At 47.9% G+C, this 18,831-nt stretch overlaps 1 protein-coding gene across 1 annotated transcript; it reads right to left on the bottom strand.

The window, feature by feature from the left end:
• Positions 1-1,591: 1,591 nt before the first annotated feature.
• On the bottom strand, positions 1,592-16,631 carry SLC46A2 (solute carrier family 46 member 2). The gene is made up of 4 exons (XM_005904124.3): positions 14,105-16,631; positions 12,656-12,739; positions 12,113-12,269; positions 1,592-4,919 (listed from the first exon to the last, which is right to left on the bottom strand). Exons 1-4 carry the CDS (start codon positions 15,534-15,536, stop codon positions 4,862-4,864), a joined length of 1,731 nt encoding a protein of 576 aa, XP_005904186.2. The 5' UTR covers positions 15,537-16,631; the 3' UTR covers positions 1,592-4,861.
• Between the last annotated feature and the right edge of the window lie 2,200 nt (positions 16,632-18,831).

Raw genomic sequence — 18,831 nt, 5'->3', positions numbered from 1 at the left:
AAAAGATGCTTTCTTTACCTTGAGTCATGTTCCATTTGTACAGCTTTATAGTACATGCATGACTTTTAATCGTATTTTCTCATTTTCTCTAAGGAGGTATCCGTTTATAGGCAAGAATCAGGATATGCAAAGCAACAGGAAAAAATACCAACTGTTTTATTCTTCATTTCTTATCCTCAATTTACCCTCTCCTACATCTTACAAGATGGCACTGATCTGAGAAGATGAAGAAACCACCTACTGTCCATCTGTAACTGTGATTGGCAGGAAGGCTGGCAGCCAGCCTAGGTAACTACATGAGGGATTTCTTCCCACTTTATCCCATAGCAAAGCACAGTGTCATATTCTGAGTCAGAGCCAGTCATTGCCTTTTTTTTTTTTTTAATTGCTATTTTTAAAAAAATCTGTAAAGAAAGGAGAAATATCTGTGGTTCTTTAGCGCATCTGCGTGTGTTGTAAATCAGAGACCACAATGCTCAGTTAAACTTACCTAATGATGGCCATGCACTGGAACTAGACTCCTACAGGTGCTAAGCTTGGCTTTTTGATAGTAGACATCATGAATATAAGACTTGAGTCACACAAAATGAGGCAGTAAGGTGTGGGATAAGAGATTTGAGATCAAGTCTTAGCTTTTCCACTTACTAGCTATGTAGCTTTGGGCAAGTGCCATCTCTCTGAAATTCAGCATTATTATCTTTGAAATGAAGACATGCCTTTCCTGAAGGGTGGCCGATAGGACTAGCAATAATGTCTACAAAGCACCTAAGTGTCTGCTGGGCCCTCCTTATGTCATAACCCTTATAGGAAGACTTATCCTATTACTTGTTCAAATCCAGCCAACTTAAATATCAGAGATGTTCCCGTAAGAATCCTTCCTGTGTGCTTTACTGAAAATTTATGTATTGCCAGTTGAAAATTTTAAAGGGGGATATATCGTTTTTTAAAACTGTTTTCCTTTTAAGAAGATTATGAAAATAGTATGCTGGAGGATTGTAGGCAGACTGAAGGTCTGGGGAAATAGAAGGGAGTGGATGATAAACTAGAAGTGATGGAAAGGGAGATGGATTTCAGTGGTGAGGCAAAGAGGTCAGAGATGACTTGGTGATTTCCAGCCTGGGAGCTGGGAGGTGATGCCATTTACGGAAATCAATCAGCAGAAAAACGTAAAAGATGGAGTAGGCTTAGATGGTGGGGTAGGAGAAGAATTTGGTTTGGACTTACATTTGAGGAGACCCAGGGGGAGGTGTTGACTAGATTGTTGGAAAGAGAGTTCTGGGAGACTAGATTACCTGGGAGGAAAACCAAGGGCAGGGCTTTGGGGTCCTCAGGAATTAGGGATCCTGGGAGAGGTGGAGGGGGGCTCAGGGAAAGTTCCAAAGAGAAAAAGATCTCCATAGATTTGAATAGTGGTTTCTAAGCTTGAGAACTTGTGAAAACACCAATTTGGGGGCCCCACCCCTAGAGTCTGATGGTATTTGTCTTTTTCTGATTGACTTTGCTTAGTATGGTAATCTCTAGGTCTCAGATCAAATTAGAGAATTTGCTTTTCTAACAGGTTCCCATTGGATGTTGATGAAGCTGTTACAGGAACCGCACTCTGAGAACTAATGGTTTAGAACATCTGCTGGAAAGACCTGGAGAAAGCTGAAAAGTTTTGAAACTACTACCCTGGTGACAGATGGGGTTGAAAAAGTCAATACTATGGTGTTGTGAGCCCCGCTTAGGTGAACACCCACAAGCTCATGGCAGGGTCAGTATGGACAAGTAAGGACATTTTTCTAGATGTTGAGAGCAAGCTTGAATGGAGAAGCTAGTGATTAGATTCATTTAGGTTGGGGGACTGGTCAGGGGCTGGAGTGGAAGGCAAGGCCTCAAGAGGAATGAGGATATTGATTAGAGTTTGCCTAGAGCGTGGCCTTGAACTCATTTTCCCCATCGCACGTTCTCTGCTCCTGTTGCCTGTCTGAGCGAGGACCTCTGCCTCCCTCCGAGTTGCCTGAATCCCAAATCTGAATCATTCTTGCCTCCATATGCCTCTCTCTGTGCAGTTCATCCACTACCCACTCCTGCTGACCTCTAGCTTCCAAATATTCCCCCAAGTCTGTCTAACTTTCTCCATCCTCATAGCTTCTTACCTAGTAGCAGCCCACTATCACCTTCAACTGGATTCCTCAACAGGCCTCTCTGCTTGTCGCTTTTCTGCAAGTCTTGCTCACTCCTTCCAAAGCCAGTTCCTTCTCAGTGCTGCCAAGGTCCTCTTTCTAATATACAGATGTAAGCATTCGACATTCTTGCCCAAAACCATTCAACAGCTAGCCTATTACTCTAAAGAGAAACTGATTCTTCCTTTTTAAAAAAAATTTTATTGAAGTATAGTTGATTTACAATGTTAATTTCTTCTGTACAGCAAAGTTACTCAATTATACACACACATATATATATTCTTTTTCATATTCTTTTCCATTATTGTTTGTCACAGGATATCAAATGTAGTTCCTTGTGTTATACAGTAGCACCTTGTTGTTATCCATCCTATATATAATAGTTTGCTAAACCCAAACTCCCGTCCCTTCCCTCTTCTACACCACCCCCGCCGCCCTGCCTTGGCAGCCTCAAGTCTCCTCTCTGTATCTATGGGTCTGTTTTTGTTTCATAGATATGTTGATTTGTATTGTATTTTAGATCCCACTATGTAAGTGATATCATATGGTATTTGTCGTTCTCTCTCTGACTTTGCTTAGTATGATGATCTCTAGGTCTATCCATGTTGATGCAAATGGCATTACTTCATTCTTTTTTATGGCTGATTAGCATTCCATTGTATATATGTACCACATCTTCTTCATCCATTCATCTGTCAATGGACATTTTAGGCTTTTCCTTGTCTTGGCTATTGTAAATAGTGCTATGAACATAGGGGTGCATGAATCTTTTTGAGTTACAGTTTTGTCTGGGCATATGCCCAGGAGTGGGATTACAGGATCATATGGCGACTCTAGTTTTTGAGGAACCTCCATACTGTTCTCTATAGTGGCTGTCCCAATGTACGTTCCCAGAAACAGTGTAAGAGGGTTTCCACACCCTCTCCAGCATGTGTTATTTGTAGACTTTTTAACGATGGTCATTCTGGCTGGTGCGAGGTGGTAGGTACCTCACTGTAGTTTTGATTTGCATTTCTAAAGAGAAATTTTTTTTTAAAAAACGAACGTGTTCACTTTTGGTTGCTCTGTGCCTTTGTTGCTGCGTGAGGGCTTTCTCTGGTTGCGGTACGTGGGCTTCTCATCGTGGTTGTTCCTGGTATTTCGGAGCACAGGCTCCAGGCATGTGGGCTTCAGTAGTTGCAATGTTTGGGCTGTAGGGCACAGGCTCAGAAGTTGTGGCACATGGGCCTAGTTGCCCCATGGCATGTGAAATCTTCCCGGACCAGGGCTCGAACCTGTGTCCCTTGCATTGGGAGGCAGATTCTTATCCACTGTACGACCACGGAAGTCCCTAAAGAGAAACTTTTTAAAGGCTCTGTTTTGATGTTCCTCCTCACTGTCCCAGCTCACCTCTCGATTCCAGCCCCCTGGATACCTCTCCCTCCATCCCTCTTTTCTCTCTTCACGTTGATTTTCTGTATTGGGGGATATTTTCACCATCAGATCTTCCAGCATGTTCCTTCTGCCTGGAATTTCACTCAACATCCAGCCTTGGTAACTCATCTTTCCAGTTTTATGCCACTTCTCCCGAGAAGCCTTCTCTGCACTCTTGGATTTGGGTTATATGCTCCCTTATGTTAGCGTTCATTATAAGATACATGACTGCCTGTTGTTCTGTCTGCTCCACCCACTAGGTCAGACACTGGTGGGGTAGGAGCTGTCACAGGCTTGCTCCACCTCAGCACCTAGCATGGTGCTAGGATCCGAGTAGATGTGCCTTGAAATTGTGGACCAGTCCATGCAGGGCGTCAGTGATGATAACAGACTCTGAGCCCAAATGCTCTGAGATTTAAATGCATTCTCTAGCTTTAAGTTTTATCCTAGTCTGAGAATGCCATGTCTGAGTTCTAGAGGGAAGCTGACCAAAGAGACAGTGAGTCACACACTCATGCTACGGATGTTGATTTATTAGGAGGTGAGTCTTTTATTCACGTAATTAAAACAGTAAGTGCCTCAAAATAAAATGGTGTTAGCGTATCTCCCCTCTCCTTTCACACCTCTCACTTTGGGAAGTGCTATTGATGGAAAGTATTCCTTTGAAGAAAGCCTTTTTGATAATTGCCTTCTTAAAAACAAAACTACGCTGACTTCAAATGCCTGAGCCCTAGATAGCTCCCGAGTCATTCACGCTAACAAGGCCTGAGGGAAGAAAGCTAAACTTTGTTTTCAAGGTTCTGTTTTAATTTTAAAAATACTGAATGATGTTCACAGTTGGCAGTTCTTTCGAAATTCCCTTCCTCATCCCCCTCAGGTGGTTGACTGCCTTTGTGTTCTCACCCAGGACTCCTGGGTGACTAGTTACGATGGGTGGAGCCCCCAGAACATTCCTGGAAAAAAACTGGCTTCCATGTTGGGTATGGCTGTGCCTGTGGCCTGTGTATCTCCCTTGAAAGTTCACACTCTACTGTCTGCAGAACCCAACCTCTGCCTAATAGCAACATCCGAAAGCTGAGAAAGTGTCTCCATCACCAGTTAAGTGCTTTCCCCCACCCACCCAGGACCCCTGAGCCACAGCAAGTCATTCTGAGGCCGACTCTGGCCGGAACTTGGGTTCCTTGAGCAATGGATTACTGTGGACACCAGTTCCTGGTCCCGTCCTTGGTCTTCAGAGGGAGTCTGGCCGTTGCTGGTGTTCTGGCTCCCGCAGATCAGCACCTTCATTTCTCTGTGATGTCTCCAGGCTGCAACCACGAGGCTTGCTTATAGGCCACGATGCTGTAAGAATTTACAACAGAGAATTACAGGGGAACAGCTGGAATGGGGAGGGAGGGTCTCTAGCCATCTCTCGGAGACTCTGTCCATCATGGCAGCAGAACCGCTGTACTCTCTGGAGGAAAGTGGCCCCAGAGAATTTCCCTCACTCCAGCCTCCTTCCTGTCCCATAATATGGAGAGCCATTTGCATCTACATTTTCCCTTTCTTGGAGCCTCTTTCCATCTTACTTCTGTCTGATGATTCATTCCCATGTGGACCTCAAGCTCAAGCTTCACTCATCCCAAGCGGAATTCGCTGCATCCCTTTCTGCCTTTGCATTGCCCTTTTCTCTCTTCCATAAATCATCACATTGTTTAAAAATACTGGGAGATGAAATGGACGCCTAGGAATGAAGAGCTGTATTGAAGTCTGGAATCTGTGTGACGTTTGACATGTCCTTTAACCTCTGGCGTTCTCTTTCTCAACTGTTTGAGCTCTAGGAACCCCAGGTTCTAAGCTGGAACACAGTTCTTCCTAATGGATGGACCACATCTGGAGCTAGTGGGTGGGGTGTGGGCAGAAATCCAAATCCTTCTAAGGAAAAGCTTTGTAGAAACTTCCAAACACAGATTCCCTACCCTCTGTGAGCCCCAGGGCTCTCCAGGGAGGACCACTCACTATTCTTAAAGCTCACTGTATGTCAGAGCTGGCAAGAGGCGAGTAGAGGCAGGCAGCCCAGGACCACATGAACTGTTCCAGGCCCGACTCCACAGCTCACCCCAGCTGTGGGACCATGACAGCAGAACCCCGCGGTTGGTGGATTATTTTAAAGCAGGACAAGAAAACTTTTCAACTTTAAGATTCTCTGCCCATTTGAGTAACTATCTCCTCCGCTTTAGAGTGTATTGTGCACCTGCATTGTGTTAACTTGATCCCCTTAGAAGACGCAGGAATTCCTACTCGCTGGGGGAAAAAAAAAAAAGAATTTCTTCCTGGTGGCAGTACCCCCTGGGAAATAACATTCCTGTCTCAATCTTGTAATAGGTCTCGACCCACCGCTCACCTTGTTGGACTATGTAAACTGTCAGTATGTTACTTGGGTTTGTCCTGCCCCGGTCCCTCTTGGGAAATGTTTAAAAATTGAAGTATGTTCATTTATAATGTGTTTTTTTCAAGAGTACAGCAAAGTGATATATATATTCTTTTTTGGATTCTCTTCCATTATAGGTTAGTAGATATTGAGTTCCCTGTGCTATACAGTAGGCCCCTGTTTACCTATTTTATATATGCTGCTGCTGCTGCTGCTGCTAAGTCACTTCAGTCGTGTCCGACTCTGTGCGACCCCATGCACGGCAGCCTACCAGGCTCCCCCCTCCCTGGGATTCTCCAGACAAGAACACTGGAGTGGGTTGCCATTTCCTTCTCCAATGCATGAAACTGAAAAGTGAAAGTGAGGTCGCTCAGTCATTTCTGACTCTTAGTGACCCCATGGACTGCAGCCTACCAGGCTCCTCCATCCATGGGATTTTCCAGGCAAGAGTACTGGAGTGGGGTGCCATTGCCTTCTCCAATTTTATATATAGTAGTGTGTCTATAGGAGGAGGAGATGGCACCCCACTCCAGTATTCTTGCCTGGAGAATCCCATGGACGGAGGAGCCTGGTAGGCTGCAGTCCATGGGGTCGCTAAGAGTTGGACACGACTGAGCGACCTCACTTTCACTTTTCACTTTCATGCATTGGAGAAGGAAATGGCAACCCATTCCAATGTTCTTGCCTGGAGGATCCCAGGGGTGGGGGAGCCTAGTGGGCTGCCGTCTATGGGGTCACACAGAGTTGGACACAACTGAAGTGACTTAGCAGCAGCAGCAGCAGTGTGTATATAGGAGAAGGAGATGGCAACCCACTCCAGTACTCTTGCCCAGAGAATCCCGTGGACAGAAGAGCCTGGTTGGGCTGCTGTCCATAGGGTCACACAGAGTCGGGCACAACTGAAGCGACTTAGCATGCATGCATGCATGGGAGAAGGAAATGGCAACCCACTCCAGTGTTCTTGCCTGGAGAATCCCAGGGACAGAGGAGCCTGGTGAGCTGCCGTCTATGGGGTCGCACAGAGTCGGACACGACTGAAGCAACTTAGCAGCATCAGCAGCAGTGTGTATATGTTAATCCCAAACTCTTTTAATTTATCCCCCACCCCCTCCACAATACGTTGTCTCACAAACATAGAACTGTAACTGTGCCTTGGCATCTTATAGGTAGAACACTCGGCTTTTCCTGAAATAGTCTCCCTCTGGGTTATAATCCTTGGATTAGCAGGACTAAAATTTTCTATTTCTTCCTTAGATTGACTGTTGATCAACTTTTGTTGATCATGGTGGTGGCCAACCCCTGACATGGCAGCTCAACAGGCAGCTCCTGGGTGGTCAGTAGTGCTGGTGTCACACCCTCTGTCAGATTGTTCTTTCATTAAAGACTCTGAGTACTGCTTATGCACTAAGCTCTCTGCTGGACACAGGGTACAAGGTCAAACAGGCATGGTTCCTGCCCTCAGGGAGCCTGTGGAAAATTAAATCACTAAGTAATCATCAACTGCCATGCTCTGAAGGAAAAGTATAGGAAGCTGTGCTGCTGCTAAGTCGCTTCAGTCGTGTCCGACTCTGTGCGACCCCATAGACGGCAGCCCACCAGGCTCCCCGGTCCCTGGATTCTCCAGGCAAGAACATTGGAGTGGGTTGCCATTTCCTTCTCCAATGCATGAAAGTGAAAAGTGAAAGTGAAGTCGCTCAGTCGTGTCCGACTTTTCGCAACCCCATGGACTGCAGCCTTCCAGGCTCCTCCACCCATAGGATTTTCCAGGCAAGAGTACTGGAGTGGGGTGCCATTTGCCTTCTCCATAGGAAGCTAGGGGAGCATATCATAGAAGGATCTAACTTAGATTGGGAAGGGAATTTTCTCAAATCCTCTTTGAGAAAATGGTGTTCAAGTTAAGACCACATCTAGCTATATTAAGACAGACATGTGAGGTGTCCAGCTTCTCAGTGGTAAAGAATCCACCTGCCAGTGCAGGAGACACAGGTTTGATCCCTGGTCTGGGAAGATCCCACATGCCAAGGAGCAACTAAGCCCATGAGCCACAACTACTGAAGCCCGCGTGACCTAGAACCTGCACTCGGACGAGAGAAGCCACCACAGTGAAAAGGCCCTGCAGGAACAAAGACCCAGCCCAGCCAAAGAAAAAGGGACATGTGGGTAAGGAACGGGGAAGGGCGTGAGGGGGAGGCTCCTGGGGCTGAAGCGGAGAGGGGAGGGTGGTGAGTGGCAGGAATAGCAGGCTGGAGAAGAGGGTGAGGCTGGACTATGCAGGACCTGTGGTCCTCCGTGAGACAGTGGTGCTCCTCCTAAGAACCGTGAAAGCCAAGTACAGAGCTCTGAGCAGGAGATGATGCGAACTGGTGTCCACTCTAAGGAAGTTTCTCAGGCCACCTGGTAAAAAGAGGGTGGATGGATGCGGGGAGATTGGCTCAGGGGCGAAGTTGATTCCCCAAGTGATTTGGACTAGGGGTAGCCACAGTAGTTTGAGGCATATACTGGAGGTAGGGTCAATGAGGCTTGATGGATGGGAGGTACGGGAAGATGAAGAAACAGGAGGACTTTGGTGACTCTTAGATTTCTTTCCTGGCTGAGTGTGATGCCATTTAATGGGGTGGGCAAGACTGGAGGGGAGCAGATGTTAGGAGGGCGTCAAGGATGCAATTTTGGAAACTGAGATGGTAATTTGAAATTTTGAAAATAATTTAGATTACTTCAAGACGATGAAGTGAAAAGACAACCCAGATCTGAGCCCCAAAGAATTCTTCCATGTGGAGGTTTGTAGAGAAGTCAGAGAGGTAGGAGAAACCCAGGAGAGGAGGTGTTAAGAAAGCCAAGTGACAAGTGCCTTCCAAGGAAGGAGTGACCCACAGTGTTGGGGGCCACTGAGAACTGATGGGGAGAGGATGGCAGGGAGTCCAGTGTACTCGGCTGTGAGGAAGTCGGATCTCAGCGCAGCCCTGGAGGCAATGAACAGGGAAGTCAGTCTGGAGTGGGTTCAAAGTGAACGAGAAGTAAGCAAATGCAGACCAGCACTGGAGAACATGGCTGGGGGGAGGAGGAGGCGAGAGGGTAGCAGACCACGTGTCAGTTCTGATAGGAAGAACTCAGGAGATGGAGTTGCTAAGTAGTACAAGTGAACTCTAAGGGGAGAAAAGAGGTGGCATCCAGATACCCAGGGACTTTTCTGAGACACACTGTCAAATAGTGACTAAGAACCAACTTCCCGGGTTCAAATCCTGCCACTGTCCCTTATTAACTGTGTAACCTTTGGCAAGTTACATGACACCTTAGATTTTGTTTCTTCATCTGCAGAATGGGCATAAAATAGTAATTGCTTCAGAGGATTGTTTGAGAAGGTTAAAACATATGAAACATTCAAAGTAGTGCCTGGCACATAATCAAGGCTGTTTACATGTCTGCTATTACTATCTTTGAGAGATTGAGGGAGGGGATCAGGATGGGTGCAGAAGAACTCAGGCTTAGAGGTCTACTTTGAAGAAGATGAGCCCATTCGCTTCTGATGGCATCTACGAACCACAGGCAGCAGCTGAGTGCATGTGTGACAAGGGGTTGGGGGCTTGCGGATGGGCAGAACCAGACAGACATTCCCTCAGCATCTCCCTGCTGCACATAAAGAAGAGTGAGGACGAGAGGGCAGGTTCTCACAGTGCCGTGAAGTTGGCTCACTTCGGTACCAGGAAGGGCTGGGGCCACAGTCACTTATTGTAATTGAGCTGTTGGCAGCTGGGCTCAGCAACCTCTCCTCTCCACCTTCTGCCCTCCTCCACTCCCTGCTGTGACATGTCTTCCTGGGCTTTTCTGTCTTTGGAATGTAGCTCTTCTTTCTGCAGTTTGAGAGTTCTACTGGTCTTTCCTGTTGATCATGCTTAATGATTGGTGGTGCAGCCTTGGCCTCTTGAAAGAATTTTTCAAGATTTTGTTCATTTAGTGACTTTGTGGAGGGAAAAGTACTAGAAACACTCCCTTTCTACCAAAGGTTCTCAACCTTGGTTATACATCCGAATAAACTGGAGAGCTTTAAAAAATTCCCATGCCCAGGCTATATCCCAGATCAACTGAGTTAGAATCTCCGCAGGTAGGATCCAGACAGTCGTCGTTTTTTAAATCTCTCCAAGTGATTCCAATGTACAGCAGGCAAAGGAAGCTTTGTTAGCACGTGAGTCCCTCTACTGCTAAATGTCTCCAACAGAGGCATCTACTTGAGTGCCTCAATTCATGTAATCATTACTCCTTACGATTGGTTCAAGATACTGACCCAGCTTCTGTGGTATAAGATGATGAAGATCCTGTATATCTTAAAATTCCATGCACACATTGTAGGACAGGGCCCAAGTCCACTGGGGTGAGGTGTCCCCAGCCGGGGTGAGAGCAGCCCACCTGCTTCACATACCCCAAAGGCGCTTTAAAAAGGGAAAGCAATGGAACTGTAGAAAGGAACCATTTATTGCACATTCTCATTGCTTTCATTTGTCTGTTTATCTCTCTAGCTATGAGATGTTAACTAGTCTAGTCAGACTTGTTTTCTTTTGTTGTTTTTGTTTATCTGTTTAGGTCAAAGAGCCTATTTCAAGCAACTGCCAATCAAACAGAACTGGGTAACTTCCAAGTGGCACAGTTATTAATCCACTACTCACTTGGACAAAGAGCTGGCACTCCAGAGAAGTTTGCATTGTGGGTCAGGTCTAGCTAAGCCCAACCCATTCAGCCAAGACTCTCATGAAAACAGGGGCACATGAAAAGGCCTAAGGCCTGGACAGTTTGAAAATGAAAACTGGCCAGCGATGGCACTGGTAATCAAGTCTGGTGTTTTGCACAAATTCTCTCATCTGTTTGATCTTATTCTCTCAACTGTGAAATCAAAGAACCCTCATGATTGATGGCTTCTGTCTTAGGAAGCTCAACTTTCTATGCAAGCACATCAAGCTATACAATGTGATGCGAGAATCCAAAGGCGGCCCTTTTCACCATCCGCTTCCCACTTTTTCCAACCTACCTTTAGCTTTTCCCAACCTGCCTTCAGCCCTTCTACTCTGCAGCCTACAACACCACCGTTAATGATATGGAGGGCTCCAGTGTGCTACCAAGCAGGTCCCTTTAAAAAGCAAATCTGTATCATGTCCTTTGTATCTTATTGTCAATATCATTACTGTGTTCCTTTCTCCTCTGTGGGATTGGTACAAGCGTGAGAAAAGGGCCTAAACAGACCAAAGCTCGGCTGTCTAATATGTAGCCACTAGTTACACTGGCTTCTGAACTCTTGCCTTCAAATGGAGTCCAAGTTGGGATGTGCTGTCAGTATAAATACATACGGGATTTCAAAGACTTAATTCAAAAGAACTCATTGATTTTGTAGGTTGATTACAAAGACATTTTGGAGCTATTGGGCCAAATCAAATATATTATTAAAATTATTTCACCTGTTACTCGTGTTGTATTTAAACGTGGCTACTAGAAAATGTAAAATCATATAATATGGCTTGTGCTTGTGGTTTTGTATTTCTTTTGAATGGGGCTGGTTGAAGACCAGACTATTTCCTGTGGTCTATATTGGTGATAACCTCAGCTGGCAACTCTCCCCGTGGGCCTTTGTATCTCCGGCCTTCCTCCTGCCTGTTATCTCCCAGGAGGTAAGCACTCTTGATTTACAAATGAGACGATTTCCCCAGAGAGCTCAGAGGAATTACCCATGTCCTGCAGGGGTGCTCAAAGCCCTCCCAAGATACAGAGAAGAAAGAATACTTGAAAGTGAGGCCGGATGACTGTCACCTAAAGGAGACTCAACGAGGTCTGGGTGATTCGAGAGGGTTTTTTATCCCAGCCTCTGATTACAAGAAAGTGTATGAGGCTCCTATTACAAAACTGCCAGGAAGTGAGCCAGCATGTTGAGGCCCTCTGTTTATTACTTATGACTTTAGGGAATTCCCAAATTACCAGATTACTAGTTTGGGGGCACAGGAGAAGTTTTTCTTAGTGGGAGAGCCTACTCAGAACCCATTGTGTAAATGTGAAAAGTAAATACTTTATGATAATAGGCTGGAAAGGCTCCAACAGTCCTTGACCTCAGCCCCAGCCCAAAAAGCAGGAACTGCTCCTGTCTTACCCAATCGGCAGGATGGCCAGGAAGGAGAGAAAAGAGGAGAGTGCAAAGCAGGTGCCGATGAACTTCTCCATGGTGAGCTGATAGATCTTGTTGTACATCGTGGATGTCACCACCCCAGTGAGCGTCAGGGACAGCTGCAGAATGACGAACACCTTTCCTGTGGAAGGGACCGAGGTTACCGAGGTTACTGTGCTGTCGCTCCGTGTTCCCTGATAGCTGAGTCTCTGGGAGGCTCTCCGGAGCCCCCTCCCCTTCCCTGATTCCCTCTGTGTTCACGGCTCATGTTACCAGGATTCTGGCCTCCATCCAGTTGGCTCTTCCCATGGCCCGTGGGTGGCAGTATTTTCCTTTGTGGCTTTTCAATGGCAGACTTTCCCAGTCTTTCCCTGCTCCTGCTCTCACTCCTTCCGCCCTGGATGGACACTAATGTGTGCCCAGTGTCTTAAAGGCTGCTGCTGGAGCTCTCTCCTGTGCCTTCTGTCAGTCCAAACCCTGTGCCTCAAACGAAGTGGCTCTGAAACCTCTCAGATTCCTTTCACTCACCATAAGAGGAACCCTTGATGAGTTTGGACATTGCTGATCGGATGGTTGTGACAGGGATGAGAGCGAACAGCATGATGGCCCGAGCTGGAAAAGAAGCACATGAGAACACTCCTCACTGGAGCCCAGCCTTGGCCAAAGAGTAAATCAGAATAACAGGAAAACCTCCCTTAGAAGCCGCCTCCCACAGTCCTTTCGTGGCCCCACCCTGCCCCAGGGCAGGCTGACTCCCTGAGTTCCCAGATGGAGCTATAGATGCTGCAGACCGATCTTGAAGGTGGCAAGGCACCTGGGACATGGTGACAGGCGGTGAAGGGCGTCTTTATTGGCAGAGTTAAGTGGTTTCTAAGGAAATGGAGCTGATGTCACTCAAGTGACTTTCAGCTCCTTGCCTCCCAGGAGGGAGGTGTCTGCCCTCACCCTACATCATCTCTGAGACGCAGTCCCAGTAGCTTTGGCAAGCTGCATCCAGAAACGTGTGCCACTACCACAGCTACTACACCCCGCTCTTCCCTGTAGCCCTGTTCATCATTCTGATGTGTATGCGTGTGTGTGTGTGTGTGTGTGTGTGGCGAAGGGGTGGGGTGGGGTGGGAGTGGCTATAAGTGATGGGAAGGGAAGAGGAGAGGTTACTCAGGCTTGCACTTGGCCTGTTTAACTGGGAGCTGGCTAAAAGTAATCTAGCCATTTTGTGAGATGTTTTTCTGAGCTGTGTGACCTCAGTCAAAGGGTGGTCTCTGGGAACTGTCTAGAGTTGTTCCGTTAGCCACTGGCAAGTCATATGACTACCTAAATGAAATAAAATGAAAAATTCTGTTCAAGTTGCACTAGCCACATTTTAAGGGCTTCATAGCCACACACAGCTAATGGCTATTGTTTTAGGTGGAAATGTTACAGAACATTTCTATCACTCTAGAAAGTTCTATTAGAGCCCTGTTCCAGAGTGCTCTGCTTGTGGTTGTCTGTGTCCTCAGAAACTTCATTCTGCTTCCTTGAGGGAATGTATTATATTGGTTGTGGAAGGCATTTATGGAGGATTTTTCTCTTTTTGAAAAGCCTGTGCTTGACCTGAAATGATTTTAATTAAAGGACCTTTTCAGCTGGATTACTTGAAAATGTTTTATCCCTTTTAAATCGGGGAGATAAACTCAACCCCATCTCTTCCACTCAGGGCCATCCTAAAGCCTCTCCTGACTCCCAGCACCACTGACCATCTCTTCCTTGACTTCCTAGAGCTACGGACCCCACTCTGATTACATTTCAGTGGGCAACACAGATAGCACAATACAGCCAAACTCAGGTGCACATAATCCTCTGTCCCTTGTGCCTCCTAGGTACAGACGTAATCTCTGGTGCTGAGCTGTGACAGACCACAGCACCTCGGGTGTACGCCCCGTTACTTAGGGGATCAGCAGTGTCCTCGTCCTGCCTCCCCAAGAATGCCGGACTCACCAATGTAGAACATGTATGTCTCTTTCACAAAAGCCAAGAGGAGGGCTCCTGACGCAAAGGAGACCATTCCGATCATGATCATGGTGGTGTCCTGGAGGTAGCGGGAGAAGACCAGCACGCCCAGGAAGCTGGTGATGAAGATGGTGTACCCTGAAGCCATACCATAGCCCACCTGCACTTGGTTCCAACTCAGAGGCTCCCTCAGCACAAAAAGCGGCATCACGTCCACGGTGCCCACCACTGCCAGGTCATAGATGATGGCTCCCACAAAGAGCAGGCCAATGATGATTTGTTTGGGCTTAGCCGTTGCAGGAGGTGGAGGGGGCCTCACCACATTCTGCTTGTCTGTCTGATCAGGATCCAGGGTGTCATACCTGCCGACAGTGCCAGGCACTATATCCACGGCCTTGCGGGGTTTGGCCTTGGACTCGGGGACCTTCAGCACGAACAGGCTGTACAAAAGGGCACAGGTGGCACAGCTTACACTGCAGGCGGTCAGCACCAGGCCCTGCTTGGAGTGCCCGACCATCTGCTTGAAGAGATGTCCCGAGACCATGCTCCCGCAGAACCCCGCCAAGCCCAGGATCAGGTCAATCACAATGAGGCGCAGGGAGCGGCGGCCCTCGGAGGAGCTGAGGGATCCCAGGGCCATGACCCCCGACCAGAACGCAGAGAAGCCGCCGCACAGTCCGGTCAGCGCAGCCCCTGCGTACAGGATCTCCACGGGCCAGTCCAGCAGCACTTTGAGCAGCAGCACGAGGCGGGAGAGCAGGAAGCCCAGCAGGGGCACGCAGATGGAGACCTTGCGGTGGTAGCGGTCGCTGAGCCAGCCCAGCCCGTAAGCCGACAGCAGGGGCGTCAGGCCCATCACCAGGTGGTAGACGATGTAGAAATTGGAGATGGCCCTCTGCTGTTCGTCCTCAAGAGCCCCCCGAGGCGACGGGCTGGAACTGTGATTAGAGGAGGTCCCGACTCCGAAGGACGCTTTCACCACGAGGAGCAACCCCGCATCGTAGAGGGAGGTGGCCACCTGCGTGGAGGCCACCACAGGCTCGATCCAGGTCCACACCTGGAGGCGAGGCAGGGGGTCCCGCCACGGGCAGATGCTCCCCTGGCACATGATAGGGCCTCTGATAGGGGGATGGAGGCACTGGCGGGCTGGCGCTGCGGCTGCTATTCCCGAGGGCTGGGGCTCCGGGTTCGCATGGGAACCGGGTGAGCCGAGCTGAACCCGAGCACAGGGCGCAAATGACAGCAGCCCGCCCTGCGGTCCGGTGACCTCCCGGACCGCAGCCACTCCTCCCCGGACCAAAAAAGGCCACGCTCCGCCCCTGCCGGGGGAGCGGGACTGGCAGCGGCCCAGGGAAGCCACGCGTCTGGGGAGCGCACAGCGAGTCTCGGCTCGCGTCACGCTGCTCTGATCCGCGCGCATGTCGCTGGGCGCTCTCCCCTGGGACTTTGCCCAGGCCTGGCTGGAGTCCCCCGGGCAGGAAGCAAAATTTTGGCCCTGGAAGGCAGTTTGGAATAAGCAGTGGGGTGCCTAGGAATCTGCCTGGGATCAGTGGAGGGGAAGGGCAGTGAAGTTTTAAGGGATTTAAAAGCAACGGGGACCTACATGCTGTAGGGAGCCCGGGTAGCGCCAGACTTCGAGAGAAACAAACCAATCAACCCTCAGGAGCGCTAATCTCTCTGATTTCAATCTTGTGGATAAATACCTAGCCGCCGGATTGCTGGGTCATAGGATAGTTCTGCTTTCATTTTTTTGAGGAAACATCGTTTTCCATTGAAGCTGCCCCACTTTCCTTTCACAGCAACAGTGCACAAGGGCTCTAGTGTCTCACAGGCTCACCATCACCTCTATATCTATTCTGGTATAGCCATCTTGAGAGGAATTAGGTGATACCTCATTGTGGTTTTGATTTGCATTACTCCTACGATTAGCGTATCTTTTCATATGAATGTTGGCCATTTGTCTGTCTTTGGAGAAATCTCTGTCCAAAGAACTTTTTTTTATTTTGTCTAAGCCAGCACATTTTTGTTTTATGACTGAATTGTAGAAATCCTGACACATTTTGGAGATTAACTTCCTATATGATGTGCATTATTTTCTCCCATTCTGTAAATTGCCTTTTGACTCTGTTAATTTTTTCTTTTGCTGTGCAGAAGCTTTTTAGTTTGATGTAGTCCCACTTGTTTATTTTTAGGTTCTTGAAGAGAGATTAGCACTCCTGTGCTCATTGTAGCACTATTCACAATAGCTAAGATATAGAAGCAACCTAAATGTGTATTAATGGATGAGTGGAAAAAGAACATGTGGTATATAAATATAGCTGAATGTTATTTGGCCTTTAAGAAGAAGGTGGTCCAGTGGTTAAAAATCTGCCTTGCAATGCAGGGGATGAGGGTTCAGTCCCTGGTCAGATAACTAAGATCCTGCCTACTGAGGAGCAACTGAGCCTGCATGTGCCACAAATAGAGAGTCTGGGCGCCGCAACAAGATCTTGCATGACCCAGTGAAGAACCTGCATGCCGCAACTAAAATCCGATGCAGCCAATAAATAAAATTTAAAAAAAAAGAAATCCTGAGATTTGTGTCAACATGGATCAAACCTGAGGACATTATGCTAAGTGAAATAAGCCAGTTGTAGAAAGACAAATACTGCATGATTTCCCATATGAGGTATCTATAATCGTCAGAGTGGAGCGGTGGTTGCCAGGAATGGGGGTAGAGGGAAGAAGAAATGGGGAATTACTAATCAACAAGCATAAAGTTTCAGTTAAGCTACATACAGCTCCTGCTGTACAACGTTGTATTTATAGTCAATAACATTATACATGTAAAGGTTTGTTAAGAGAGGAGCTCTCATGTTAAGTATTCTTACCATAATTAAAAAACAAACAAAAACCTCAGGAGAAGCTATGCTTAGCCCTTCTTCCATACCAAAGACCTCTCAGAGAAGAGTCCTGCTTGAGCACCTGAATTAATGGGCCCGGAGCCAGGACAGGACCCAGGCCAGCATAGGTCCCAGCCTGGAGGCTTTGGCCTCAAACCGCAGGACCGAGAAAGAGACGGGGAGGTCCTGTCAGCCCGGCATGTCCCTACAGATGCTAAATTGGACTCTGGCAGGGGCAGATTCCACAAAAAGAGTCACCAGGATTATTTGCTTCTGAGTAAAGTCCCCAGGACCCTTTCTCTTTTCTTTGCAGTTCTTCTTCCATTTCATGGGCTCGCTGCCTTGGATAGGTGGAGACGGGTTTCCCTGGCTGCTTGCTTCCTGTACACACTCCTGCAAAGAGGACCAGGGCGATGGGTGGTACTGGGGCAAAGGAGCAGCACAGAGAGCAACGTTTCTTCTTCAGGATCATCCCCAGGGGTGGAAAGTCAGAACACTCCAGCTCTCTCCCTGTCTGCTTAACCCCGACGCAGCTCAGGCAAGCAGGAACCTGAAGTCATACAAGGGAGGATCAGATCTGCATGGAGAGTTTATAAAGTCAAAAGGATAATGTACCTGTGGGAGTAGGGACTAAACTCTAAACGATTTCGTGTAGATGTGCACCCTTTAGACAGTTTTTAGATGAGCTATAATCTTCTCTACCCCTCCCTGTGCTCAGGGCCCTGTGTCCAGGTCCAGTCAGCTCTGCCTTCTGCAAAGAGAACGTCCCACCTTGTCTCCCTTACAAGCCGGGCAGTCCCTCAAAACTCCCACACTGCCCTCTTGCACTCCGTCACAGAGGCCCACCTTGGGAGGTGCTGGTTTCACCCAACCCATGCCTGGCTCTCCCACTCTATTCTTAACCGTGTTCTTCCAGAGGCTACAACAACAAAGCAGTCCGACCAGCCTGTACCTGTAACGGGCAGAGGCTCCACGGGATGGATAGCTTGTGGAGGAAGATGGTATTCACCCATCAGATATGGCCACCAGAACAACAGCCTGGACCAGATGGATCACTTTAGCGATTTAATCAAGAGGTCTGTCTTTTCTTGGGGCCACAGAGCCTAGAAGACAGCCCTAGAGGTCTGGGAGGGTCCCTGGGCTCTCACTTCTTCCCATACTTTGTGAAACCAGGGAAATTAGAGGGGCCTCTGAGAGATTCATGCCCAGTCCAGGACACATTTAATGAGAGCTGTGTCATCATGGTGCTAGCCAGCCCTGGGACCTGAATTCTCTGGCCCAGAAATGAACTATTATCAGGGCAATTGGCACCTCTCCCAGTTTAGGCTACTGAGGTTAGCACTGTATCTTTCATCATGTCCCACTCCTCTCTCCATCTCTGAAGCAGGATATAGCTAAGTGAATGCCTGGCCATCCTGTGTAGTCTAGGCTACCAGCAGGTATAGCCCTTAAGCCAAGTTGAGGCCTGACCCTGACACTTTAGTCTCTAGCACAAGGCTGGCTTTATTCAACTGCAAAGGTTAAATTCTCATTTTTTTACATTGATAAAGTCACACTATTTGAGAAAAAAGGGACTTATAAAAAGGAGCAGCAACATTTACTGAGCCTGTATTATGTACTAAGCAATTTACAGGGGCTTCCCGGTGGCTCAGCGGCAAAGAATCCATCTGCCAATGCAGGAGACAAAAGAGATGTGGGTTCGATCCCTGGGTCGGAGTAGGAAATAGCAACCCACTCCAGTACACTTGCCTGGGAAATCCCATGGACAGAGGAGCCTGGCCAGCTACAGTCCGTAGGGTCGCAGAGTCGGACTAAAGTGACTGAGCACGCCCA

Source organism: Bos mutus, chromosome 8 (genome assembly GCF_027580195.1).
Source record: "Bos mutus isolate GX-2022 chromosome 8, NWIPB_WYAK_1.1, whole genome shotgun sequence".
NCBI classification, from domain to species: Eukaryota; Metazoa; Chordata; class Mammalia; order Artiodactyla; family Bovidae; genus Bos; species Bos mutus.
Note: the sequence above shows the minus strand (reverse complement) of the source record. Positions and strands in the feature narration are given on the sequence as shown.

Coding starts and splice junctions, on each gene's coding strand:
- SLC46A2 (XM_005904124.3), bottom strand. CDS start 15,536: ATGCGCGCGGATCAGAGCAGCGTGACGCGAGCCGAGACTCGCTGTGCG. Junction 12,740..14,104: donor GACATACATGTTCTACATTG/GTGAGTCCGGCA, acceptor CTTCTTTTCCAG/CTCGGGCCATCATGCTGTTC. Junction 4,920..12,112: donor CTGGCCATCCTGCCGATTGG/GTAAGACAGGAG, acceptor AAATTCTTACAG/CATCGTGGCCTATAAGCAAG.